At 44.8% G+C, this 27,138-nt stretch overlaps 1 protein-coding gene across 1 annotated transcript in view; it reads right to left on the reverse strand.

The window, feature by feature from the left end:
• Positions 1–831: 831 nt before the first annotated feature.
• LOC121876650 (dipeptidase 1-like) overlaps positions 832–27,138 on the reverse strand; it is a gene marked incomplete at its 5' end in the record, with an annotated part of 225,465 nt that continues 199,158 nt past the window's right edge. Inside the window, 2 exon segments of the mRNA XM_042382005.1 lie at positions 832–2,655; positions 10,325–10,463. Of these exon segments, the coding sequence (XP_042237939.1) occupies positions 2,566–2,655; positions 10,325–10,463 (229 nt within the window).

The following is a 27,138-nucleotide window of genomic DNA, read 5'->3' on the forward strand; positions in this document are numbered from 1 at the left end:
GGACGCAGACCAAAGTTGCTCGCCATTATTGGTTGAAGGAAAATACAGGCCACATTTTTTTTGTTTTACCTTTTGCGAAGCTTTGCTGGAGTCATTCGTCTGGTACCAAGTATTATATCAATTTCACAACTACATTATTCTCAGATGTATCAAGTTAAATATTCTGTATATAGTTTATGAGAAACGAGAAAAAGGACCTGTCGTGGCCTCATTTCCCTTATTTCGTCAATTTTCAGTCCACAGAGGCATACAGTATGTTCACTCAAAGAATTTTCGATTTTTCCTTTAAATCAAAGTGATGCAAAACAGATCGAATAATTAACAAATATCATCATTAAATGCATCAATAGCGTCTTCAGACTCCCTTCATAAACAAAGTTCCTCCCTCACAAAAAATTCAGTAATACATCATATAGACTACAAGTCAAATGGGCCCCAGTTCTAATAGGCCCCAGCCCTAATGGGTCCCAAAACCTTCAGTCTTAATGGTTAGGTAGAGGCCTGTTAAGACTGGGGCCTGCCTGACCAGTCACCACCATATAAATGTTCACAAATCACCAAGATTTATAACTATCTGCTTACATATTTGTGCGATTATTCTTTATTAGATCATATATCAGTAAAAATAACAGTAAAACCTTTCAACAGTCTATTATTCACAAACACGTATAAGAGAGAGAGAGACTTAAGGACAGATTTGCTTCACAAGAGCATTTTTACCTGAAAAAATTACAAGAAACTAGATTTTTTTATGTACACTTTTGTCTCAAAATGGCGTTAAGATATACAGTATATATATGTATAGTTTATATATATATATATATATATATATATATATATATATATATATATATATATATATATATATATATATATATATATATATATATAAGTCAATCTTCAAGTGTGGTGACCTTGTAAACATTAGGCCAAGAACAACAAACACTGGTGCGTGGCCAGAGTGTAAAGAAGAATCATATTTTGTAAGCTCGGGATGGACATCTACGTTAAACTACTTTATTCTACGGTCGGTCCCAAAATGCTCTATTCACAAAAGGACATGGCGATCCTAAACTCTGAAGTCGAAAAAAAAGAGATGCTGTGTTAAATATTCCAAAAGACATTTCTATCAGTGAGATTTCTAGAAAAAAAGTTCAAAAGACACTTTGTTTCAAGTTTAAACATTTTGTGACCTACATAGAAACATCACAAAATGACACTTTGTTTTTAGCTCTATGATACACTCCCCCTCATATATTACAGAGATATAGATCAAAATGGCATTTTGTTTATACTTGTACAAATCACCTTTTGGTGTCTTTTATATAAACACTGCAAAACACATTGTCACAAGTTGGCGAATTAATTTACAATTCATATTGTCTTCACCAGATGGGTGCACGTCCACGTGAAGTCAGTACACAAATGTCACAATAAAGTAGTTCCTCCAAATTTCAGATTTTTTTCACTTCACTCATATGATTGCTGAAGGATTTTCAAATTTTCAAAACAAACTTTCACTTTTTAAATAAGTTATCCCACTACCGGTGGAGAATTTTCAAGCTTGTGTCACAGTAATTATCTTGACAGCGAGATCGATAATACAGTTTTCGACTCAACAGTAATATCACATAAACAACAATGAGCTTCAGCATCATGCCGGACACTATAATGTTGTTCAAGAATGGTCTCTTCCTTAAGCCACACTGTAAGGGGTAATTAGTTCCATCATAAACTAACAATAAGTGGTTATGAACTCCTCACTTCCAGAATGACATTAATGGATCCATATAAACCTGCAGAAAGACGTGGAACGCATTAACTTCCATTCCAAACAAGTGCAATGCTATTTCCAGCTCGAGAAAGACGCCACAAACAAGATCTTTAGTACCGGAATAACGTCAGCCGCACGATATCCAGAGACGGACAGACTTGAGACGCAATCATTAGTCTTGGGCTGACTCCCCAACACAAGATTGTCAGGTCCGTAGTGGCGTAAAACACACACACACACACACACACACACGATGTTCGATTCTAAAGTGGCTGAAGTAACCGATCTTTATTGCCAGCATGATACAACACACACACACACACACACACACATAATTATGATCTACAGTTTGAGTACGAAGTTGCAAACATGATATAGTATTCCAGAAAGACACTTGACACAAAAGTTTTCCTTTTCTAGAGTCATATCACAAACAATATTCAGTTTCAGTATAATTTCAGAATCACGATATTATTTTTTTTCAGGTCCAGAAAGAGAAATAAATTCACAAACAATACCTCGAACTTTCTCTCTTTCTGCCTCCTGAGTTTCCAGTATGTTTCATCTAGAGTTCTAGACGAACCTCCTGAAGTAACTGGAATGACACTATTCCTCTCTCTCTCTCTCTTTCTCTCTCGTTCTCTCTCTTCTCCACCTCCCCCTCTTGTTGTTGGTCTTCTTCACTCCCCTTGTGTCTTCTTGCTGGTTGGAAGGTGAAGGCAGCAGAGCAGGAGGGAGAGGAGGAAGGAGAGGAGGAGGACAGCGGGAGAAGACCTAAAGAAAGGGCTGCGTCACGTGAACCAGCAGGACCGACGCCCAGCCAAGTTGTCCGGGTGGATGTGGTCCTCATACGGCTGGGTTGACCGAAGCTCATCTCGAACCTGTGAAGGAGACGTCCATAGTTAGTAGTGCAGGGATGGTTAGTAGTGCTGGGGGTGGTTAGTAGTATTAGGGTGGTTAGTAGTGCTGGGGTGTTTAGTAGTGCTGGAGTGGTTAGTAGTATTGGGATGGTTAGTAGTGCTGGGGTGGTTAGTAGTGTTGGGGTGGTTAGTAATACAGGGTTGGTTAGTAGTGTTGAGGTGGTTAGTAGTGTTGGGTGGTTATTAGTACTGGGGTGGTTAGTAGTTGGGGTGGTTAGTAGTTGGGATGGTTAGTAGTACAGCAAGGGTGGTTAATAGTGCAGGGGTGGTTAATAGTGCTAGGGTGGTTAGTAGTACAGCAGGGGTGGTTATTAGTGCTGGGGTGGTTAGTAGTGCGTAAGTTTAGTTGTACGGCAGGGATGATTAGTAGTGATGGAGTAGAGCATTGGGGGGGTGGCAATGTGGGAGGGTGTCTGGGGAGGAAGTAAGCTTATATGGTGGGTGTGAATGGGTGTGTGTCTCTACGAAGGGGGGGGGCATATTGAGGTGTGTCATGAGTGATGAATAATAATTATACAGGTGGAATTTAATCCTCACTGAATACAACAGGGTAAATATTTCCACTGTTCAGATTAAATTGTCGAGTCGAATTAATGAAATGTCCATCGTCCAAAAGATCATTTCCTAATAAACTCAATATTCACAAATCCTGACACGCTGTGATTGACATACCAAGAGAACGAACAATGATCAGTAATTCCATATTTGTAATTCGTAAACTATCCGATAAAACGTAACATGACATGGTGACAATAACGCCAATTTCTCTCGCATGCCTGAATTTCATAGTAAAGTTTGTCGTGGGTGCGAGGCTCTACGTGCTTCATGGCAAAAACCTCATTTGCAATAATTTTCGCTGTCAAAGGCAAACAAAATTCCTAAACGAATTGAATTCTCGCCTTCTTTATTTTCCTGGTCGTTTTTTCGGTTACTTGTATACAATTTTTCTGAAGTTATTTTCATATACTTGCGCGAGACATTCCGCAGTTGTGGTTGTGACCTGCTTGACCTGCGGCAACCTTCTTACTGTGATTTATGTTGGGGGCTACTGACGTCTCTTACCTGTTCTACATAATGAGTTATACTGGGAGCTACTGACGTCTCTTACCTGTACTACATAATTAGTTATACTGGGAGCTACTGACGTCTCTTACCTGTACTACATAATTAGTGACACTGGGAGCTACTGACGTCTCTTACCTGTACTACATAATTAGTGACACTGGGAGCTACTGACGTCTCTTACTTGTACTACATAATTAGTTATACTGGGAGCTACTGACGTCTCTTACCTGTACAACATAATGAGTTATACTGGGAGCTACTGACGTCTCTTACTTGTACTACATAATTAGTTATACTGGGAGCTACTGACGTCTCTTACCTGTACTACATAATGAGTTATACTGGGAACTACTGACGTCTCTTACCTGTTCCACACATAATAGGTTATACTGGAAGGCCCCAGCGTCTCTTACCTTTGGCCCTATAATTGGCAGATTGCAGTAGCTACAGCGTCTCTTACCTGTTCTACATAATGAGTTATACTGGAAGATACTGACGTCTCTCGCCACCTGCACTACATAATTAGTTGTACTAGGAGCTGCACAGCGTCTCTTACCTGTTCTACATAATGAGTTATACTGGAAGATGCGGCGTCTCTTACCTGCACTACATAATTGGTTGTACTGGGAGCTACTGACGTCTCTTACTGTTCTACATAATGAGTTACATACTGGAAGATACTGACGTCTACTTACCTTTATTACATAATTAGTTATACTGTGGTAGCTATGACGTCTCTTACTGTTCTACACTGTGGGGTTATAGACTTACCTGCACTACATATAATTAGTTGTACTGGAGCTACTGACGTCTCTTACCTGTTCTACATAATGAGTTATACTGGAAGATACTGACGTCTCTTACCTGTACTACATAATTAATTATACTGAAACTACTGACGTCTCTACCTGTACTACATAATGAGTTATACTGGGAGCTACTGACGTCTCTACCTAACATATAATGAGTTGTACTGGAGTACTGACGTCTCTTACCTTACTACATAATGAGTTATACTGGAAGCTACTGACGTCACCTGTACTACATAATGAGTTATACGGGGAACTACTGACGTCTTACCTGTACTACATAATGTTATACTGGGAGCTACTGACGCCCTTACCTGTACTACATAATTAGTTATACTGGAGCTACTGACGTCTCTTACCTGTACTACATAATGAGTTATACTGGGAAGATACTGACGTCTCTTACCCTACTACATAATGAGTTATACTGGGAACTACTGACGTCTTACCCACTACATAATTAGTTATACTGGGAGCTACTGACGTCTCTTACCTGCACTACATAATTAGTTGTACTGGGAGCTACTGACGTCTCTTACCTGTTCTACATAATAAGTTATACTGGAAGCTACTGACGTCTTACCTGCAATTACATAATTAGTTATACTGGGAGCTACTGACGTCTCTACCTGCACTACAATAATTAGTTGTACTGGGAGCTACTGACGTCTCACCCTGTACTACATAATGAGTTATATTGGGAGATACTGACGTCTCTTACTTTAATCACATAATTAGTTATAATGGTTACTGACGTCTCTACCTGTACTACATTAAGTACTACATTATGATATAACGAAGATACTGACGTCTCACTGTACTACTACATAATGAGTTATACTGGAGCCACTGACGTCTCTGCACTAAGAAGTAATATGAGTTATACTGGAAGATACTGACGTCTCTTACTCAGCTCATAATGAGTTATACTGGGAGCTACTGACGTCTCAATTCGTACTCATACATAATTAGTTATACTGGAGCCACGACGCTTCTTTACCTGCACCATAATTAGAAGCGGTACTGGGAGCTACTGACGTCTCTTACCTGTACTACATTACATTATACTCGAAGATACTGACGTCCTTAATTCTGTACTACATAATTATTATACTGAGCCACTGACGCCCCTTACCTGTACTCTTACAATTAGTTATACCTCGGAGCCACCGGATGTCTCACCGTACTACATTAAGAGTTATACTGAGCTACTGACGTCTCTTTACCTTTATTTACATATAATTAGTTATACTCTGGGAACTATCAATGTCTCTGTCTAAATGCGATAATTCAGTTATAATTGAGCTACTGACGTCTCTTACCTGTTCTACATAATGAGTTACACTGGAGCTACTGACGTCTCTCTACCTGTACTATATAATGAGTTACACTGGGAGTTACTGACGTCTCACCTGGTACCACATAATAGTTATACTGGGAGCCACTGACGTCTCTACCTGTACTACATAATTATTATACTCAGAACCAATGACTTCACTGTACTACATAATGAGTTATATTGGCTACTTTAATGTCTCTTACTCCAAAAAATGCATAATGAGTTATACTGGGAGCTTCTGACGTCTCAATTGTACTACATAAATGGAGTTATACTGGTTTTCTGACGTCTCTTACCTGTACTACATAATGAGTTATATTGAAGCCACTGAATGTCTCTTACTCCGTACTACATAATTAGTTATACTGGGAATCACTGACGTTCCCTTACCTGTACTACATAATGAGTTATATTGAAGCCATCACGTCCTTTTTCAATTATACCACATAATTATTATAATTGGGAACTCACGACGTCTCTTACCTGTACTACATAATGAGTAATACTGGGAGCTACTGACGTCTCTTACCTGTACTACATAATGAGTTATACTGGGAGCTACTGACGTCTCTTACCTCTACTACATAATGAGTAATACTGGGAGCTACTGACGTCTCTTACCTGTACTACACTTTTCAAAACTTTTTGTCATTGATTTTGTAGTAGATTTTCCATCTTCTACTTAGGAAACATTAATAAATAAAATGATCTGTCGAGTTCCTGTTGTTTTTAATGAATATATCTATGTTTAATATATATGTTATTGAAGTCCTGTTACAAGTCCCTGGACACGTGGCAATATCTGTCTTATACTTGTACGTCATATTTGTGATTGGTTCATGGCTAGAGAACGATAATTTCAGTATTAAACCTCGTTAGAATAAGAATGTGATATATATATATATATATATATATATATATATATATATATATATATATATATATATATATATATATATATATATATATATATATATATATATATATATATACACACACACACACAAATATCTCTTCCCGTACAAGACCAATACGTGTTATCCTGTTACTGCCAAAAATAACCTTAAATTTTATACACATTTGTACTTACTCTCAGGGGAAGAAAAAAAATCAAGGGAGATTTTAGAACCTCAACCAAAATTTTGCAAGACGTGTGTCCTTTGGTCAGCGAGTCCCCCTGATAGGTGTGAGTTACGGGTTCACTGTCTTCCCCCGCCACCTGCCAGCCGCGGGTGTCACCTCAAAAGGACGCCCCTCACAAAACAATGGTGGCCGCCTCTCTCTCCACTATTTCTCAGGTTGCGTTGTAAAAAACATGTCACGGCCTGTGGCAGGACGTACGTACATGTATGTGTGTGTGTGTGTGTGTGTGTGTGTGTGTACGCGCGCGTCAGTAATTGTTTGTTTGTGGGTATGTTATTTTTTTACGCGAGTCTGTCTGTGAGTAAATATATCATTTGTGTTGGTAAGTTTTTGTTTTTTTCTCAACGTTTCTGTACATCTGTGTGGACACTATGCCTGGATGTATGCATGTCTTCATTTTTTATGTGAATGCCTCTTTGTGGGCGTATGTGCGCTCGTGTTTGTTTTTGAGTGCATGTGCATGTTAACGTGTATATTTATGAATGGACACTACGTTGTATGTACTTACGCTAGATTCGAGAAAAACATAGAAAGAGAGAAACGTTGTCGCACAGAGGGTAACACTGAGTGATAAAGTAAATAAGACTCAGAGTCTAATAGTTCTGAATCAGTTCTTTCTTGAGACAATCTTCTCACACCGAGTAAGAACGATCAACACACACAAATTCATTCACTATTGTGCACTGCTAAATTCCGAATATCATGGTCGAAATAGTGAAGTGTAAAACAAAACAAATAAATCAATTGATCACCAGAAACATGTTATGAACTATTCAGTGGAACCTGACACCCCGCGCCTGCTTAAAACAATACTAAATTTTCTTGCATGAATACTTGGTAAGTTTGCATGACGACTGGTTACACAGAACGGTAACTTTACATGACAGATCACTGGACTGCGTGTGTAATATATATATATATATATATATATATATATATATATATATATATATATATATATATATATATATATATATATATATATATATATATATATTTACACCTGATTTACACTTTATGTGATTATTGTTTGGTGTTTATATATGCCAGGTCACCGAAAAAGAATGCCCGAGGTTTAATATATAACCATTTCAAATCTGGGCATTCTTGTTCGATGACTTTGTATATAATTTCAATGGGTTGTGTAACTAAGCAACTTAGTTACACACAGTTTCCAGGACTCTTTATGTGTTATTGTGGGAGGAAGTTCACAGAGCTCGTTGTGCATGTTTGTTCACTGGAAATATTCATGCAGTGAATTACAGTGAGGCTGGCGGGTTATCAGAGTGGCCTTTATTACTTCTGTTTTCCCTTCAATGTATACTCTGTAGTTAATGACTGGAGTTCTCATGATTTATATGTATTAAAAACTAATCAATAATTATGTGTAAGGTATCACATTATATTTTTTTTCTTATAGGATTATTTGTTCTGTTGTGTCTCAGTTCTATTCATGCTTGGTTACTCACTCACCCACTGACCGTAAACAAAATATTAACATGACCTTCTTTAACTAAATTGAACTATCTGTACATGTCTTTAGGTTATCCACGAATTACAGGTCAATCTTTAAAGAGATCCCTTCATCACTGTCGTCACACACCACACAAAAGGTAAATGCCACTTGGCTCATTAATGTCATCTGTAAGAGAGAAAATCCTCTTGATAGTTGTTGTAGATAAGCCAGGGTGGGGGAGAGGGTGTAAATCTGGCCACTGAATAACCTTGGACGGCAACTGTATTCTTGTTTACACATTGATGCTTTATTAACACAAGTCACTGTTTGGCGCCTCATTACTTTCATATATAACTTAATGTATTTGTTTATCTTAATACACGCACACACTATAGGTTAGATATCTTTTAAAAGTTACACTAGAATAGCAAATATACATAAATCCCGGTCACCATCATGGTTGATAATGCGGGCGGTGCTGAAATGTTCACTCTTATCTAAAATAAACCTTATATACTCCAGGAGCTTATTGTGTTGGCATAGTCATTATGGTTTGTAGTGTTTACATTAAGAAAAGTTGAATTTCTTTTGGCTTTTTGAATCATTAAAAGATAAAAAATGCTTCCTTGTCAGTTTATTTGTGTCAGTTTTATAATGTGTCAGTCTTGAAGCCTCTGACACACAGTACAGAAGGGTAACAACACAACCGAAACATGAAGAGGTATGAGTCACACTACTGCTCCAACTAGATAAATTATTCTCGGTAAATGTGTGACTTTTAAATTTTCTCCCCCAGCGAAAAAGTGAGTTTGTTGCATATGTAGATTAAGATAAGTTTAGTTGAATTTAGCTCAGTTTAGACCATGAAGGATATTAAAGGTAATTTGTAGGGTTTCGTCAGTGAGTGAGTGAGTGAGAGTCAATATATCAGTCATCCGGTCATTTAGTCAGAAATATAGTGCCATAAAATTGTTGGTCATCAAAAAAAAAAAAAAAAAAGATGACCATATCCTCCGAAATGTGTTAACCATCCGCACTGAAGAGTTTAGAAGACCAGACAATACTTGTTCCAGGTATGGATATTTGGGATTCCACCTGGTAACATCTTTGTAACTACAGTAGTTGTGGAATGTCAAGTAATCCCATCTGGTAGTCACCTTCATGTCCTAGCTGGGGTGTCTGTCAGTTATTATACTTATACGTCGATACTTGAAGTACTGCTGAGTGTCTTAGTAGTCACAAGCACTATAGCACTGTTTGAGTTTATGTAGGTATCCCAGCAGCTGACACCTTATGAACTGAATATGGATAATTGGTAAACCACTAGTTCAGGAACTCTTGTAACTGCTTTGTAGTTTCATTTTGAGTTACTTGAGTTCTCTGTTTGTAGTTGTTTCAGATTACTTAATGTTCACAGAAACAATATATGGGTTTCTTATTTTGAATATGGTGCCCTGCTTGTTGGCGGCTATCAGGAACGGAGCTGAAAATTTGGGCGAAAGCTTAAAGGTCCTTTTTGGCTCTCACAACATAACAGCGTCGCCGTGACTCAGGAGGTGGATATTACCTGCTCGGCCGTGGCTCAGGAGGTGGATATTACCTGCTCGGTCGTGACTCAGGGGATGACTCACCTACTTGGCCGTGACTCGGGGTGACTCACCTGCTCGGCTATAACTTTAGGGGGTGACTCACCTGCTCGGCAATAACTTTAGGGGGTGACTCACCTGCTCGGCAATAACTTTAGGGGGTGACTCACCTGCTAGGCCGTGACTCAGAGCGTGACTCACCTGCTCGGTCGTGACTCAGGGGGTGACTCACCTGCTCGGCTCGCTGCAGCACCCGTAGGAAGTTGCGACCAGCGAGCTTGGCCACATCGTCCTCAGACCAGCGAGGGTCCTTGAGCACCTCGGCAAGTAGGAGAGGATACTTACTGACGTCCTCCAGACCTACCGGCGTCCTGTAGGGGAGAGGGAGAGTGGTGAGTCCTGGGAGAGTGGTGAGTCCTGGGAGAGTGGTGAGTCCTGGGAGAGTGTGAGGGAGAGTGGTGAGTCCCGGGAGTGTAACAATGTCATGAGTCAGTGAGTATTTCCCGCCAAGTATGAGCCAATCGCAGTGACTTGTGAGGGTAAATGTCTTAGGCTAGAACCAATAAGGAAAGCCTATGAGACGCCACGCCACTGTAGGCCATCTTTGTTTTCAAAGACAGAGTCTGTGTTGGAATTTTGTGAAGAGAGGTGTGGGAGGCTGTGGTGGCGACATGGCAGGTATTTGAGTGTGTTGTATTTGGTAAATTCTTAAGTTCCCATTTGTTGTGAGATACGTGGTCCCCGTTTAAATAGCTAGGACAAGGGGACTATTGTTTTGAAGTGTAATTGTCAAATCCTAATAATAAGTGTTCAATAAACAAAGAACCATTAAGAAGCGCCATAACTCTAATTTTGCATATATACTGTAAAACATTCACCATGTATACCTTGGTGTTATGAAGTGATACAGTGACTCGTTAGTAATAACATAACCATCCCCAGTTTCCTCTAGTATCTCAGTTATCGCAAGTTATTCCTATTCCCCCAGTCATCCTCCTCTTTCCCTCTTCCCTCTCAGTATCCCCTCATCCTCCCCTCTCTACCTACCCTCAGTATCTCAGTTATCGCAAGTTATTCCTATTCCCCCAGTCATCCTCCTTCTCCTCAATCTCATCCCCCATCCTCACCACCCACCTCTAGTATCTCAGTTATCGCAAGTTATTCCTATTCCCCCAGTCATCCTCCTCTTTCCCTCTTCCCTCTCAGTATCCCCTCATCCTCCCCTCTCTACCTACCCTCAGTATCTCAGTTATCGCAAGTTATTCCTATTCCCCCAGTCATCCTCCTCTTTCCCTCTTCCCTCTCAACCATCCCCTCATCGTCCTCTCTCCCTCACAAGTATAAAGAACAAAGAAAGAAAGATTAGGAATAAGAAAAGAGAATTGGAGAATAAAGAAAGAGTAAAAGTAAGTAATAATAGAATTAAGAAAAGTAAAAATAAAGCTATTGTTACAAATGAGTGGTGAGTCAGGGGAGAATGGTGAGTCCTAAGAGAGTGGTGAGTCCTGAGAGAGTGGTGAGTCAGGGGAGAATGGTGAGTCAGGGAGAATGGTGAGTCCTGAGAGAGTGGTGAGTCAGGGGGAGAATGGTGAGTCAGGGGAGAATGGTGAGTCCTGGGAGAATGGTGAGTCAGGGGAGAATGGTGAGTCCTGGGAGAGTGGTGAGTCAGGGGAGGTGGAGTCCTGGGAGAATGGTGAGTCAGGGGAGAATGGTGAGTCCTGAGAGAGTGGTGAGTCCTGAGAGAGTGGTGAGTCAGGGGAGAATGGTGAGTCAGGGGAGAAATGGGAGTCCTGAGAGAGTGGTGAGTCAGGGGAGAATGGTGAGTCAGGGAGAATGGTGAGTCCTGGAGAATGGTGAGTCAGGGAGAATGGGAGTCCTGGGAGAGTGGTGAGTCAGGGGAGAGGGTGAGTCCTGGGAGAATGGTGAGTCAGGGGAGAATGGTGAGTCCTGAGAGAGTGGGAGTCCTGAGAGAGTGGTGAGTCAGGGGAGAATGATGAGTCCTAGAGAAGTGGTGAGTTAGAGGGAGAATTGAGTCAGGTGAAGATGGTGAGTCCTGAGAGGTGGTGAGTCCTGAGGAGTGGTGAGTCAGGGAGAATGGTGAGTCCTGGAGAGAGTGGTGAGTCAGGGGAGAGTGGTGAGTCCTGGAGAGAGTGGTGAGTCCTGAGAGGTGGTGAGTCAGGGGAGAATGGTGAGTCCTAAGAGGTGGTGAGTCAGGGAGAGTGGTGAGTCCTGGAGAGAGTGGTGAGTCAGGGGAGGTGGTGGAGTCCTGGGAGGTGGTGAGTCTTGAGAGAGTGGTGAGTCAGGGGAGAATGGGAGTCGGGGAGAGTGGTGAGTCCTGGGAGGTGGTGAGTCCTGAGAGGTGGTGAGTCAGGGGAGAATGGTGAGTCTTCGAGAGTGGTGAGTCAGGGAGGTGGTGAGTCTTGAGAGAGAGGGTGGAGTCAGGGGAGAATGGTGAGTCTTGAGAGAGTGGTGAGTCAGGGAGAGTTGTGAGTCTTGAGAGGAGTGGTGAGTCAGGGGGAGGGTAGGAGAGGTGGTGAGTCAGGGGAGAGTGGGTGAGTCCTGAGGTGGTGAGTCAGGGGAGAGTGGTGAGTCAGGAGGTGGTGAGTCAGGGGAGAATGGTGAGTCCTGAGAGAGTGGTGAGTCAGGGGAGATGGTGAGTCCTGAGAGAGTGGTGAGTCAGGGAGAATGGTGAGTCCTGAGAGAGTGGTGAGTCAGGGGAGAGTGGTGAGTCTTGAGAGTGGTGAGTCAGGGGAGAGTGGTGGAGTCCTGGAGAGAGAGTGGTGAGTCAGGGGAGTGGGTGAGTCAGGGGAGAGTGGTGAGTCCTGAGAGTGGTGAGTCAGGGGGAGTGGTGAGTCAGGGAGAATGGTGAGTCCTAGAGGTGGTGGAGTCAGGGGAGAATGGTGAGTCCTGAGAGTGGTGGAGTCAGGGGAGAGTGGTGAGTCGCTTGAGAGAGTGGTGAGTCAGGGGAGAGTGGTGGTCTTGAGAGTGGTGAGTCAGGGAGAGTGGTGAGTCTTGAGAGAGTGGTGAGTCAGGGGAGAGTGGTGAGTCTTGAGAGAGTGTGGTCAGGGGGAGGTGGTGGAGTCCTGAGAGAGTGGTGGTCAGGGGAGAGTGGTGAGTCCTGAGAGAGTGGTGAGTCAGGGGAGGTGGTGAGTCCTGGAGAGAGGTGAGTCAGGGGAGGTTGAGTCTTGAGAGTGGTGAGTCAGGAGGTGGTGATCCTGAGGAGGTGGTGAGTCAGGGGAGAATGGTGGAGGCCTGAGAGTCAGGGAGAATGGTGAGTCCTGGAGAGTGGTGGAGTCAGAGGAGAGTGGTGAGTCTGAGAGTGGTGAGTCTTGAGAGAGTGGTGAGTCAGGGAGAGTGGTGGAGTCAGGGGAATGGGAGTCCTGAGAGGGGTGAGTGGGAGAGGGTGGAGTCAGGGGAGGTGGGGAGTCCTGAGGAGTGGTGAGTCAGGAGAAGGTGAGTCCTGAGAGTGGGGAGTCAGAGTGGTGGAGTCCTGAGAGAGAGTGGTGAGTCCTGAGAGTGGTGAGTCAGGGGAGAGTGGTGAGTCTTGAGGGTGGTGAGTCAGGAGAGTGGTGAGTCTTGAGAGAGGTGGGTGAGTCAGGGAGAGTGGTGAGTCTTGAGAGGGTGAGTCAGGGGAGAGTGGTGAGTCCTGAGAGTGGTGAGTCAGGGAAGTGGTGAGTCCTGGAGAGGTGGTGAGTCAGGGGAGAGTGGTGAGTCCTGAGAGAGTGGTGAGTCAGGAGAGAGTGGTGCTTGAGAGGTGGGTGGAGTCAGGAGAGTGGTGAGTCTGAGAGAGTGGTGAGTCAGGGGAGAGTGGTGAGTCTTGAGAGTGGTGAGTCAGGAGGTGGTGAGTCTTGAGAGTGGTGGTCAGGGAGGTGGTGAGTCTTGAGAGAGTGGTGGAGTCAGGGGGAGGTGGTGAGTCTGAGAGAGTGGTGAGTCAGGAGACCGGTGAGTCAGGGAGAGTGGTGAGTCCTGGAGTGGTGGTGAGGTCAGGGACAGTGGGTGAGTCAGGGGAGAGTGGTGAGTCCTGAGAGTGGTGAGTCAGGGGAGTGGTGAGGTCCTGAGAGAGTGGTGAGTCAGGGGAGAGTGGTGAGTCCTGGGGAGTGGTGAGTCAGGGAGAATGGTGAGGTCTGGGGAGAGATGGTGAGTCCTGAGAGGTGATGAGTCGAGGAGGTGGTGGTCAGGGAAGGTGGTGGTCTGGGAGGTGGTGGAGTCAGGGAGAGATGGTGAGTCCTGGGGAGGTGGTGGTGGAGTCAGGGAGAATGGTGAGTCCTGGGAGGTGGTGAGTCAGGGAGAATGGTGAGTCCTGAGAGAGTGGTGAGTCAGGGAGAGTGGTGAGGTCCTAGAGTGGTGAGTCCTGAGAGAGTGGTGGAGTCGGGGAATGGTGCAGGTCCTGAGAGAGTGGTGAGGTCCTGAGAGAGTGGTGAGTCAGGGGGAGCGGTGAGTCCTGAGAGAGTGGTGAGTCCTGGAGAGGTGGTGAGTCAGAGGAGATGGTGAGTTGTGAGAGAGTGGTGAGGTCCCTGAGAGGTGGTGAGTAATGGGAGGTGGTGAGTCCTGAGAGATTGGTGAGTCAGTGGAGAATGGTGAGTCCTGAGAGAGTGGTTAGTCCTGAGAGTGGTGAGTCAGGGGAGAATAGTGGAGTCAGGTGAGGTGGTGAGTTAGGGAGAGTGAGTCCTGGAGAGTGGTGAGTACTAAGAGTGGTGAGTCAGGGGAGAATGATGAGTCCTGAGGAGTGGTGGGTCCTGAGAGAGTGGTGAGTCATGGGAGAATAGTGAGTCAGGTGAAATGGTGAGTCCTGGGGTGATGGTCCTGGGAGAGTGGTGAGTCCTGTGAGAGGTGGTGAGTCCTGAGAGAGTGGTGAGTCAGGGGGAGTGATGAGTCCTGAGAGGTGGTGAGTCCTAGAGAGTGTTGAGTCAGGGGAGAATGGTGAGTCAGGTGAGAATGGTGAGTCCTGGGAGAGTGATGGAGTCTTGGGGAGTGGTGAGTCCTGAGAGAGTGGTGAGTCCTAAAGGAGTGGTGAGTTAGGAGAGTGGTGAGTCCGAGAGGTGGGTGAGTCTAAGAAGTGGTGGTCAGGGAGAATAGTGAGTCAGGTGAGAATGGTGAGTCCTGGAGGTGATGAGTCCTGGGAGGTGGTGAGTTAGGGGAGAGTGATGAGTCCTGAGAGAGTGGTGGGTCCTGAGGTGGTGAGTCAGGTGAGAATGGTGAGTCCTGAGAGTGGTGAGTCAGGGGAGAATGATGAGTCCTGGGGAGGTGGTAGACCTGAGAAGTGGTGAGTCCTGAGAGGTAGTGAGTCCTGGGAGGTTGGTGAGTCATGAGAGAGTGGTGATTCCTGAGAGAGTGATGAGTCCTGGGGAGTGGTGAGTCCTGAGAGTGGGTGAGTCCTGAGAAGTGGTGAGTCTTGAGAGAGTGGTGAGTCAGGAGGTGGTGAGTCTTGAGACAGTGGTGAGTCCTGGAAGTGATGAGTCCTGAAGTGGTGAGTCCTGAAGTGGTGGAGTCCTGAGAGTGGTGAGTCTTGAGACAGTGGTGAGTCCTGGGAGGTCTGAGATAGTGAGTCTGGTGAGATGGTGAGTCCCAGAGAGTGGTGAGTCCTGAGAGTGGTGAGTCCTGAGAGTGTGGTGAGTCCTGGAGAGTGTCTGGTCTGAGAGAGTGGTGAGTCCTGGGAGGTGGTGAGTCCTGAGAGGTGTCTGGAGTCCTGAGAGTGGTGAGTCCTGGGAGGTGGTGAGTCCTGGGAGTGTCTGAGTCCTGAAAGAGTGGTGATTCCTGAGAGGTGGTGAGTCCTGAGAGGTGGTGATTCCTGGGAGGTGGTGAGTCCTGGGAGGTGTCTGAGTCCTGAGAGGTGGTGAGTCCTGGGAGGTGGTGAGTCCTGGGAGAGTGGTGAGTCAGGGAGAATGATGCGTCTGAAGTGGTGAGTCTAAGAGAGTGGTGAGTCAGGGAAGAATAGTGAGTCAGGTGAGAATGGTGAGTCCTGGGAGAGAGTGATGAGTCCTGGGAGGTGGTGGGTCCTGAGAGAGTGGTGAGTCAGGGGAGAATGATGAGTCCTGAGAGAGTGGTGAGTTCTAAGAGTGGTGATCAGGGAAGAAAGTGAGTCAGGTGAGAATGGTGAGTCCTGGGAGAGTGATGAGTCCTGGGAGAGTGGTGGGTCCTGAGAGAGTGGTGAGTTAGGGAGAGTGATGAGTCTGGGAGAGTGGTGAGTCCTGGGAAGTGGTGAGTCTGAGAGAGTGGTGGAGTCAGGGAGAATGATGCGTCCTGAGAGAGTGGTGAGTCCTAAGAGAGTGGTGAGTCAGGGAAGAATAGTGAGTCAGGTGGAGAATGGTGAGTCCTGGGAGGTGATGAGTCTGGGAGAGTGGTGGGTCCTGAGAGAGAGTGTGGAGTTGGGGAGAGTGATGAGTCCTGAGAGAGTGGTAAGACCTGAGAGGTGAGTGGAGATTAGTGAGTCCTGGGAGAGTTGTGAGTCATGAGAGAGTGGTGATTCCTGAGAGAGTGGTGAATCCTGGGAGTGGTGAGTCAGTGGTGAGTCCTGAGAGGTGGTGAGTCCTGAGGTGTCTGAGTCCTGAGAGAGTGGTGAGTCCTGGGAGGTGGTGAGTCCTGGGAGGTGTCGAGGTCCTGAGAGAGTGGTGAGTCCTGGGAGAGTGGTGAGTCCTGGGAGGAGTGAGTCAGAATGGTGTCCTGAGAGAGTGGTGGGGTTCAGAGTGTTGAGTCAGGGAGAATAGTGAGTCAGGTGAGAATGGAAGTCCTGGGAGAGTGATGAGTCCTGGGAGGTGGTGAGTCCTGAGAGGTGGGTGAGTCAGGAGAATGATGCGTCCTGAGAGAGTGGTGAGTCCTAAGAGAGTGTTGAGTCAGGGGAGAATAGTGAGTCAGGTGAGAATGGTGAGTCCTGGGAGAGTGATGAGCTCCTGGGAGAGTGGTGAGTCCTGAGAGAGTGGTGAGTCCTGAGAGAGTGGTGAGTCTTGAGGACAGTGGTGAGTCGGGAGAGTTGTGAGTCCTGAGAGAATAGTGGAGTCAGGTGGAGAATGGTGGAGTCCTGGGAGAGTGGTAAGACCTGAGAGAGTGGTGAGTCCTGAGAGAGTAGTGAGTCCTGGGAGAGTGGTGAGTCCTGAGAGAGTGGTGAGTCCTGAGAGAGTGCTGAGTCCTGAGAGAGTGGTGAGGTTCTGGGAGAGTGGTGAGTCCTGGGAGAGGTCTGAGTCCTGAGAGAGTTGTGAGTCCTGAGAGAGTGGTGAGCCTTGGGAGAGTGGGTGAGTCCTGGGAGAGTGGTGAGTCCGGAGAGTGGTTGAGTCCTGAGAGAGTGGTGAGACCTGGGGGAGTGGTGAGTCCTGGGAGTGGTGAGACCTGGAGAGAGTGGTGAGTCCTGAGAGAGTGGTGAGTCCTGAGAGTGGTGAGTCCTGGGAGGTGGTGAGTCCTGGGAGAGTTGTGAGTCCTGAGAGGGTGAGTCCTAGAGGGTGATCCTGGGAGAGTGGTGAGTCCTGGGAGAGTTGTGAGTACTGAGAGAGTGGTGAGTCCTGAGAGAGTGGTGAGTCCTAGAGAGAGCGGAGTGTGTCGAGAGAGTGGGGGGCCTCAGAGAGTGGTGAGTCCTGGGAGAGTGGTGAGTCTGGGAGAGGGGGGAGTCCTGAGAGGAGTGGTGAGTCCTGGAGAGAGTGGTGAGTCCTGGAGAGAGGGTGAGTCCTGGGAGAGTGGTGAGTCCTGGAGAGTGGTGAGTCCTGGAGAGTGGTGAGTCCTGGGAGAGTTGGGGAACCTGAGGAGTGGTGAGTCCTGGAGAGTGGTGGAGTCCTGGGAGAGTGGTGGAGTCCTGGGAGAGTGGTGAGTCCTGGGAGAGTGGTAAGTCCTGAGAGAGTGGTGAGTCCTGAGAGAGTGGTGAGTCCTGGGAGAGTGAGTCCCAAGAGAGTGGTGAGTTCTGGGAGAGTGGTGAATCTGAGAGAATGTGAGTCCTGGGAGGTGTGAGTCCTGAGAGAGTGGTGAGTCCTGGAGAGTGGTGAGTTCTGAGAGAGGAGGGAGAGAAGTGAGTCCTGAGGAGTGGTGAGTCCTAAGAGAGTGGTGAGTCCTGAGAGAGTGGTGAGTTCTGAGAGAGTGGTGAGGGAGAGTAGTGAGTCCTGAGAGAGTGGTGAGTCCTGGGGAGGGGTGAGGAGTGTGGTGAGTTCTAAGAGAGTCCTCCTTCCCCATAACTCCTCTCCTTCCCCATAACTCCTCTCCTTCCCCATAACTCCTCTCCTTCCCCATAACCCTCTCCCTTCCATAACCTCTCCTTCCCCCATAACTCCTCTCCTTCCCCATAACCTCTCTACCTATAACTCCTCTCCTTGCCCATAACCTCTCCTTCCCCATAACTCCTCTCCCCTTCCATAACTCCTCTCCTTCCCATAACTCCTCTCCTTCCCCATAACTCCTCTCCTTCCCCATAACTCCTCTCCTTCCCCATAACAACGCCCCATTCCCATTATAACTGTTTTCTTCCTTCACTCTCTCTACTCCCCACCACTCCCCATATCCCCCCATTAGCGTGCACCTTCTCCTCATCGTCTCCACTCCCCATTACCTCTTCCGTCATCATCACTCCCTCCTAACTTATAATTCCTCCTTCTCATCGTCCTCTCCACCACCACCGCCACCACCTCCACCGCCACCACCGCCACCACGGCCACCACCAACCACCTCCGTTAACTTATGCAGAAGAATTTGCATTTCAGATCACATTTTTATTAGGAAGTGAAACACCCATTTGGTATTATAGTCTCGCCTTCTCGGGAATTATTAAGTCTGATAAGTGGAACACACAACAATGACTGTTACATACATACATACATACATACATACATACATACATACATACATACATACATACATACATACATACATACACCACGACATCTGCAAATTTGAAGAAGTTCCACCATCCCGACACCGCTACTACCACCTGGATCCTTGTCCGACACCACAACGCATCAGCCCATAGCAGAACGATCCAAAACAGCCAGTCCAACCATTGTAAAATCAAACGTAAAAATCAGGTTACCCAGAAACACCTACACGTCACTATTGAAATGAACGGTTTAGTTTTCCCATCAGTTAATATATTTTGTAGTACAATATTTATTTACCCATTCCCCAAATATGAACATATTTTCAGCCCCTCTTCAATAAACTTAATTTATTATTTTACATACAATACTATATACTCGTACATACATTCAAACACTTTTCATACAATACAATATTTATGGACTATGGAGTAAGAGTTTTAGCAATGGCAATACTGAGGTATTCTCTCTCTCTCTCTCTCTCTCTCTCTCTCTCTCTCTCTCTCTCTCTCTCACAGCCTGCTTTACCTAGGAGCTCAGGTCAACACAGGTAGACCATGTGTGTGTTCTGAGTATCGCTGTCAATACCCAGGTGTTGTTAGTTGACTGGTTATGTGTGTGTGTGTGTGTGTGTGTGTGTGTGCTCTTCTGTACAGTAGATTATCTTGCTTGCTATCAGTTTGTGTTGCTGTTGTTTTTCTTCTTCTTGCCCTGCACCATCATTCCTCTCTCCCTCTCTCCAACACCCTCCACCTTATCATCTTCCTCCCGTTCCTTTCAATAGCATCTATTACATCTTCCCTCTTCCAACATCTTGCATTCTAACATCTCGTCCTCGTAGGGTCTTCATACACGCACCATCCTAGTTTCCCTCTCCACCCTTCCAGCATCCTCCTTCCTACCATCCCCTCTCCTTCGTCCTGTCTCTCCCACGAACACCCTTCCTCCAAACCTCACCGTCGTCTCTCTTCCACAAACACACTCGCTCCTTACTTTCCACCATCTTTCCTCCCTCCCAAATTTTACTATCCTCTTCTTCCTCCTCCTTCTCCTCCTCCTCCCTTCCATCCTCTTCCACCCACCACCACCTCCTCTTCCCTTCAATCCTCTTCCACCCACCACCACCTCCTGCTCCTCTTCCTCCTCCAACAACAAACACACTAAGTAGTCAGTCGTAAACATTATCGAGTGCTCTCCTGGTCACCACTTCATCATGACTTTTGATTCCTCCTCTTTTGTCTTGACCCTCAAACTTCAATCTCGGGAAGGGGATGAGAAGAAGGAAGAGGGAAGAGGAGGGGGAGATTGGAAGGGGAGATTGGGAGGGAAGAGGAGGGGACAACTCAATCAGCTGATCATCAAAACAAAAGAGAGTATACCTCCTCCCCTCCCGTTATATGTCACGCCCTTCATTCCTTGGCGATAAACATGTTACAGGAGAAAATGATAGATTGCAATATTTTGTATTCCTGTTATATAAAAAAAATTGATGGTATTGGGAGAAACATATAGTGGAAATTTCCCCTTCCATCTCTCTCTATTTCTCTCTATCTCTGTCTCTCTCTGACTGTTGGTCCTTCTCAATCTCTCTCTCTCCCTCCCCCTCTTCTCTATACCTAATACCTAAATGAACACACACACTTTCGCCAAAGTTTCAAGGAAGGGATTTCTATAAATTTACAACTTTGTGGCTTCTATGAATACAGGGAATCCATACTAATTTTGATGATACGCCTTTCAGCTCTGACCTTTTCCGAATTTCAATTTTTCTTCGTAACAAGAAACTCAATAATCCGGAAGTTGGTGAAGAAAATGTTCGAATTACTGGAGGAAGTTATGAAGAAAGGGAGGAGACGATGGTTGTTGTTGTAGTTGTAAATGATGGTGGTGGTGGCTACTATGTTGTAGGAGATTGTAGTGGTGGTGAATGTGCTGTTGTTAAATTAGTATTATTAGTACTAGTAGTATTAATGTAATAGTTCCATTAAGTTTTTGAGGCCACTGTATGTATTGGTAACCCCCGTGTGTGGCAGATAACCCCCGTGTGTGGCAGATAACCCCCGTGTGTGTGGCCAGATAACCCCCGTTTGTGTGGCATGGTAACCTCTGTGTGGGGCAGATAACCCCTGTGTGTGGGGCCAGAAAATCGCCGTGTGTGTGGCCCGGTAACCCCCATGTGTGTGACCCGGTAACCCCCATGTGTGTGTGACCCGGTAACCCCAGTGTGTTTGACCCGGTAACCTCCGTGTGTGTGGCCCGGTAACCACAGTGTGTGGCCAAGTAGCCCCAGTATATTTGGCCCGGTAACTTTTGTGTGTGGCCCGGTAACCCCCGTATGTGTGGCCCGATAACCCCTGTGTGTGTGTGGCCTGGTAACCCCACTGTGTGAACTGGTCACCCATTTGTGTGTATTGATTGATAGCCCCTGGGTGTGGCTCGATAACCCCAGTGGGTGGCCCGGTAGCCCCTGTGTGTAACTCAGTAACCCCTGTATGTGACCCGATATCCCCTGCGCTTGGATCGATAACACCAGTGGGTGGCCCGGTAACCCTGGTTTGTGTGGCCTGGTAACCCGATTTTGTGGGACAAGAATCCTCGTGTGTGGCCCGGTAACCACCATGTGTGGCCCGGTAACCACCATGTGTGGCCCAGTAACCACCATGTGTGGCCCTGTACCACTAGTGTGTGGTCCCGTAACCTTTGTGTGTGGCCCGGTTACCCTAGTGTGTGGACCGGTAACCCTAGTTTGTGGCGTGTAACACCAATATGTGACCCGATAACCTCTGTGTGTGGCCCGGTATCCACAGTGTATGGCCAGGTACCCTTGGTGTGTGGCCCGTAACCCTCTGTGTGGCCCAGTAACCCTTGTGTGTGGCCCATTACGCCTAGTGTGTGTCATGTAACTCCAGTGTGTGGCGCGATAACCCCTGTGTGTGGCCCAGTAGCCACCATGTGTGGCCTGGTGCCCCTAGTGTGTGTGGCACGATAACCCCCGACCTCACCGAGGGACTAAGTTAGATGGAGGGAGGGAATCCTCCGTATACGCCTCCTCGTCCTCCAGTAAGTACTAACTCCTCGTCTTGTGGTTCAGAGCACGCTGTTGCCTTGGCCAGCCTCGGGTGGCAATAACACCCGGAAGCATGAAAAAAGAAATTACTTCTTGTCTTTGTTCCTAGTTTCTGTAAGTCCAATGACGGTACACATCTGGCCTGCACCAGCCTGGAGGCAGCTGGAGGGTGACGTTACGAAGAGCAACTCCTACATTAAACTGTTCAGGAACTTATATGATGAACTATTTTTAAAACAGCTATCGTTAAGTTTGTTGGAGCACTCACACTTTCCTTTTAGAGAGCGGGAGAACTCAGAGGTCTTGAAACATTTTAAGCACCGTCACAATGTGTAAGGTGCGTATAATGGCAACCTTGTGCGTATGTGCTGAGCGTTATTAAAATCTATTGACCATTGTCATGCAACTTCATAAACACACACAAACACATACACCAAATTACACTGACTCACTCATAACTTGAATGTTCACTCCGTGTTTCTTTTTTTGTACTTAAAGCTTTTGTTAAACAGTCCTGTCACTGTATTTGTCAAATTTGTCCATTGTATATTTCCAGCCTTTAGATCATGTACCTTTCAATAAACCGTTAATTATTACTATTATTATTAATAATAATATTATTATTATTATTCACCACCACATTAAGCAGACGTCACTGTAGCCCTAATTGCTATGTTTTATTGAACCTTGTAATTATCTTGTGGTTATAAACATTTTGATGAATGGCATAACATAAGTAGTTTAAGTAGTTGCATCTTATAAACTGCGTGTGAAGGCTTAGAGCAGGGGTTCTTAACCTGGGGTCCATGGATGGGCTTCAGGGGGTCCGTGAAGGTCAGATAAAAATTAATTTTTGCAAAAAACAGTGTGAAACATAATTCTTTGTTAAGATTGTTCACTTTATTCATACTTTGTGTATGTCATACACTGTATGAGGCAATGAATTTTCAATAAAATAAAGTATATTCATTTCATGCAAAGTTGTGTTTATGTGCTTATGTGCATTTTTCTAGGGAGGGGGTCCATAGCTTTCACCAGATTCTCAAAGGGGTCCGTGACTCAAAAAAGGTTAAGAATCACTGGCTTAGAGGCTGTCTCACTTGTTAATAACTCCAACCATGTTTTGGGAAGGTGTTAGGTAAGAGAAACAATATTACAGGCGATGTGTCTATGGAACAACGCGGTCGCTCGTGCCCACGTGCCCACGGACGAGCCCTTGACAGCAACACTGCACTCTGGCATCCGCTCCCCATCTGCCCCTGGGTACTTGGTAATGGTGGACAGAGAGCTGGGCAGCTTTTACTCAGAGAGATAGACAACTTTAATCAGAATTTTAGGTAAGGATGGTTTGACAAGCTTATTATATGTTAAAAAGGTGCTGATTCCGAGAAAAAAAGTCTTGCTGACCCGACGTAAGACAAATTGCCATTTTGGCCACTTTTCGGCCAAATTGTATCATATTTGGCTAAATTCTCTTTGTCCGCATTTGGATGTTTTGATGATGCACATCTATGTTTAGAGGGGCACTGAATCACCTAATGTGGTTGTTTAAACAATATTTAATGAGTAAGTGACCAATATTGACCAATTCTGGCAAGTTTTTGACCAACATTGACCAAATGGGCAATTCCATAGTACGAACAGATTGCACGTATCACAGTCATTTTATACAATAAACTACGTCAAATGGTAAAGGATATTTACTTTATGCGTGTTAAATTTGGCCACATTTGGTAAACTCTCATTTTCGAGTACTAATGTGTGAGTGTTGTCGTTGCAGATGGATGATGGTATAGAGATGTCTTTGCTGCATGCATGTGAGCGGTGATACAGAACATGGTGATGCAGTAACTCCATTTACTGAACAGACATGGCAAACAGCTGGAGATATAGCTCAAGCCAGAAAACAATATCAGAAGAGATCACAATACCATGTTGTAGGTGAAGCCCTTAACTTTGAAGCTGGACCACTTCCCCATTATGGCTTTTACAGTGGTTGTTACAGTAAATTTACGGCGTATCAGATACTGTCAAAGGAAAAGAAAATTTGTTCTGATGATATTGTTGAAACGAGACGTATGGTGGGAGACTACTATGAATCCTTTTGTCTAGTCCCTGCTCGAGGACACCAATCTGTACTGCCTATCAGATGACAAGAAAATGCCAGATGAAGTTAAAGAGGACATGTTTAATCTCTTTTGTTTTAGGAAACAAGTGGAAAGATGAGTTCTTGCAAGAATGATTAAAGGATCCTACAAGGTTTGCAAGACCACTGAAGAGAACACTTGTGAGAAATTTTGTCAGTGCTGCTCTCAAGAGCAAAGTGCGCGGTAAAGATGAAAAGGTTGTTGTGCTGAAGACAACACGGGACTTCCTGGGTAGATTAGTCTATCTTGCTTGTACCAGAATAATTGCGCTTGAAAAGGTGTTTCCTTTTCCATTTACCCCAGCTCCCCTTTCTTTGGCCATTATGTATGGCACAATGAAAAAGACACCAAATCATATGCAGTGCAAAGGCACGTGAAGTACACTGTGTATGTGACAGTTATATGAAAAGCGTAATGAATGTTGAACAACAGGCAAGAGGTAAGCATGATAAATCATTTCACAAAACTGGCGCAGATCAGTTACGCCCTAAAGATTTCAGACATTCCTTGAGATCACCAAATTTTAAAACATCACTTATATTAAGTTTTTCGTGGAGGAAAGGAAAGATAGCGCACGTTGGTACCATCTGTGTTCGTCAAAATAATACTAGACAACAAGTTGTCTTTTGTGCAGACACGAATTTACACAATCATAATACAGCCAAATAAATAGATGGTCTGGACATTCGAGTGATAACACAAGAAGGTGTGTCTATATCACTGCACAAGCAAACCACCTTGGTGCACTTCTCTGCAAAGTATTGCCAGGCTACCATGCCCTGACAGGATGTGATTACACATCACCTTTCTTCAGGAAAAGGAAAGGTTAACCCACTGGAAAATGCTGAAAAAAAGTGCTTTATATCTTGAAGACCTTGGCAGTCTTGGAAAGAAGACCGCCTTTCTTGATGACGACAGCCTTGTAGAAAGATATGTGTTCACTCTGTGGTCAAGACGCATTATCATCCGTGAATGAGGCCAGGCTGAAAATCTTTCTACAGAAATACAAACCGACCGATCCAGATTGTTCACCGGATATAATAAAGGGAATTGACGCATGCATGATTCCACCCTGCAAAGGTGTTCTGGTGCAAAAACTAGCACCGTGCAACTACGTGGCATATCTCTGGAAACATGGGCATCTAAGAGATCCACGAGAGAACATTGACCCACAGATCATGGCTGGTAAGAGGGTAATGGAGTTTTTCTACCACTCTGGTTTACTGGCAGTCAGATGCCAACTGTGCTTTCTGACACCATAGAATCAGAAGATGTTGTAAAAGGAGATGAAGAATGATGAAGACAATGGTAGTATTACTGATGCTGATTCAGAAGAAGATGGTGACAGTGATGGTGATGGAGATGAATAATTACGATGTATACCTTCCCAAATATGTCATACTGTATGATTACCGTTATAGAGACTCTGCTTTTCACAGTGTGTAACTAAACACACCGTATATAAGGTATGCACTATATTTGGTTAAATTAACATTAATAGTAACAAAATGTCCTAGTGTGTTTTATGTCGAAATTTGGCATTATTATTTTTATTTCCTTACATTTTTACATGTCATTCATGTCGAGTACAATTTTAATAATATTCCTAAGGAAAAAATGGTTTTGGGTAAAAACTGGCCAACTCTGACCAAATGTTGGCCACATTGATCAGTTTATTATTCCTTGGCCAGAAAATAGTACTGCAAAATATTTAGGACTGCGTTAGATACATTATCATAACATCATTCCACCCTTTTAAAAATCTCTGATTTTGGCCAAAAAGTGGCCAAAATAGCTGTTTTGTCTTACATGGGGTCAATAAGACTGCTTTTTTTGGGAATCAGCACTTTTTTTTACATATAGTAAGCTTATCAAACCATCCTTACCTAATATTCTGATTAAAGCCGTCTGTCTCTTTAAACTATTTGGTCTACAGTATGTTGAGATGTTACCCAACATTGAGGTAGGGAGTGTTAGCTGTGTCTCTCTCATAATTTAACTAAAAAGAATTATTTTTTCAGGTTTGTCTTAAGACTATCCTCACACACACACACACACACACACACACACACACACACACACACACACACACACACACACACACACACACACTATGGAATAATATAATACATGTACTTTCAGAATAATGATACTCTCAATATAATATACGGATGAACGACTGAATGTATTTTATGTAAGCTATTTACAATTATATGTGATCCTAAATATATGTGTTATACTATATTTCCCTCCTATAACTCTGATAAATTCCTAGCGTGCGTATAAATATAAGCTGACTTCACCCCCCTTCCACCCCCCCCTTCACCTACCCTCCCTCCTCCCACCACCACCCCAGGATACAGCCGCTGTAATGTATGTATTTCTCCTTCCCTTAATTCTACTTTTACTTAACTTAATAACTGTAATTTCTTGTAGCCCACCGAACTAAATTTCCCCCAAAACAAAAAATAAATTACGATTTCTTCTTTCCCCCGATCTACCCACCACGGGAGATGTTCATGTCTCTCTCTCTCTCTTATTCTTTTTCTCTCCCTCATTTCTTATCTTCTCTCTTGCTCACATAATCGTGCCTCCCAGCCATCTCACGCGGCTCTATCTGCCATTTCTTTCACACACGACCCCATCTTTCCTTCCTCCCATATCGCCCCCAAGTCCATTTTCCTCTCCTGTGAGTTTCATTCCATTTCTTCGGCGTTTTCCCCCCGACTTACCTTTTCTCAGGTAAAGTCCATTTCGTTTCTCATGGCTATATTCACTTTTTTTTCGGGGGCATGCGAGACATGTTGTATAGCGCCCTTGACACACACACACACACACACACACACACACACACACACACACACACACACACACACACAAACTCTCTCTCTGTCCTGGTCCTTCGCACGCTTCATTTACCTCCTAACTATCACCTCACCACTAACTGCCGCTCGTTAGCCGAGTGACTACGAGGTGCTTTGGTCACGACCCTGATCACCTGATGCATAGTAAACACAGATTACCTGGTGTATAGTAAACAAAGAACAGC

Source organism: Homarus americanus, unplaced genomic scaffold, assembly GCF_018991925.1.
Source record: "Homarus americanus isolate GMGI-L3 unplaced genomic scaffold, GMGI_Hamer_2.0 scaffold51859, whole genome shotgun sequence".
NCBI classification, from domain to species: Eukaryota; Metazoa; Arthropoda; class Malacostraca; order Decapoda; family Nephropidae; genus Homarus; species Homarus americanus.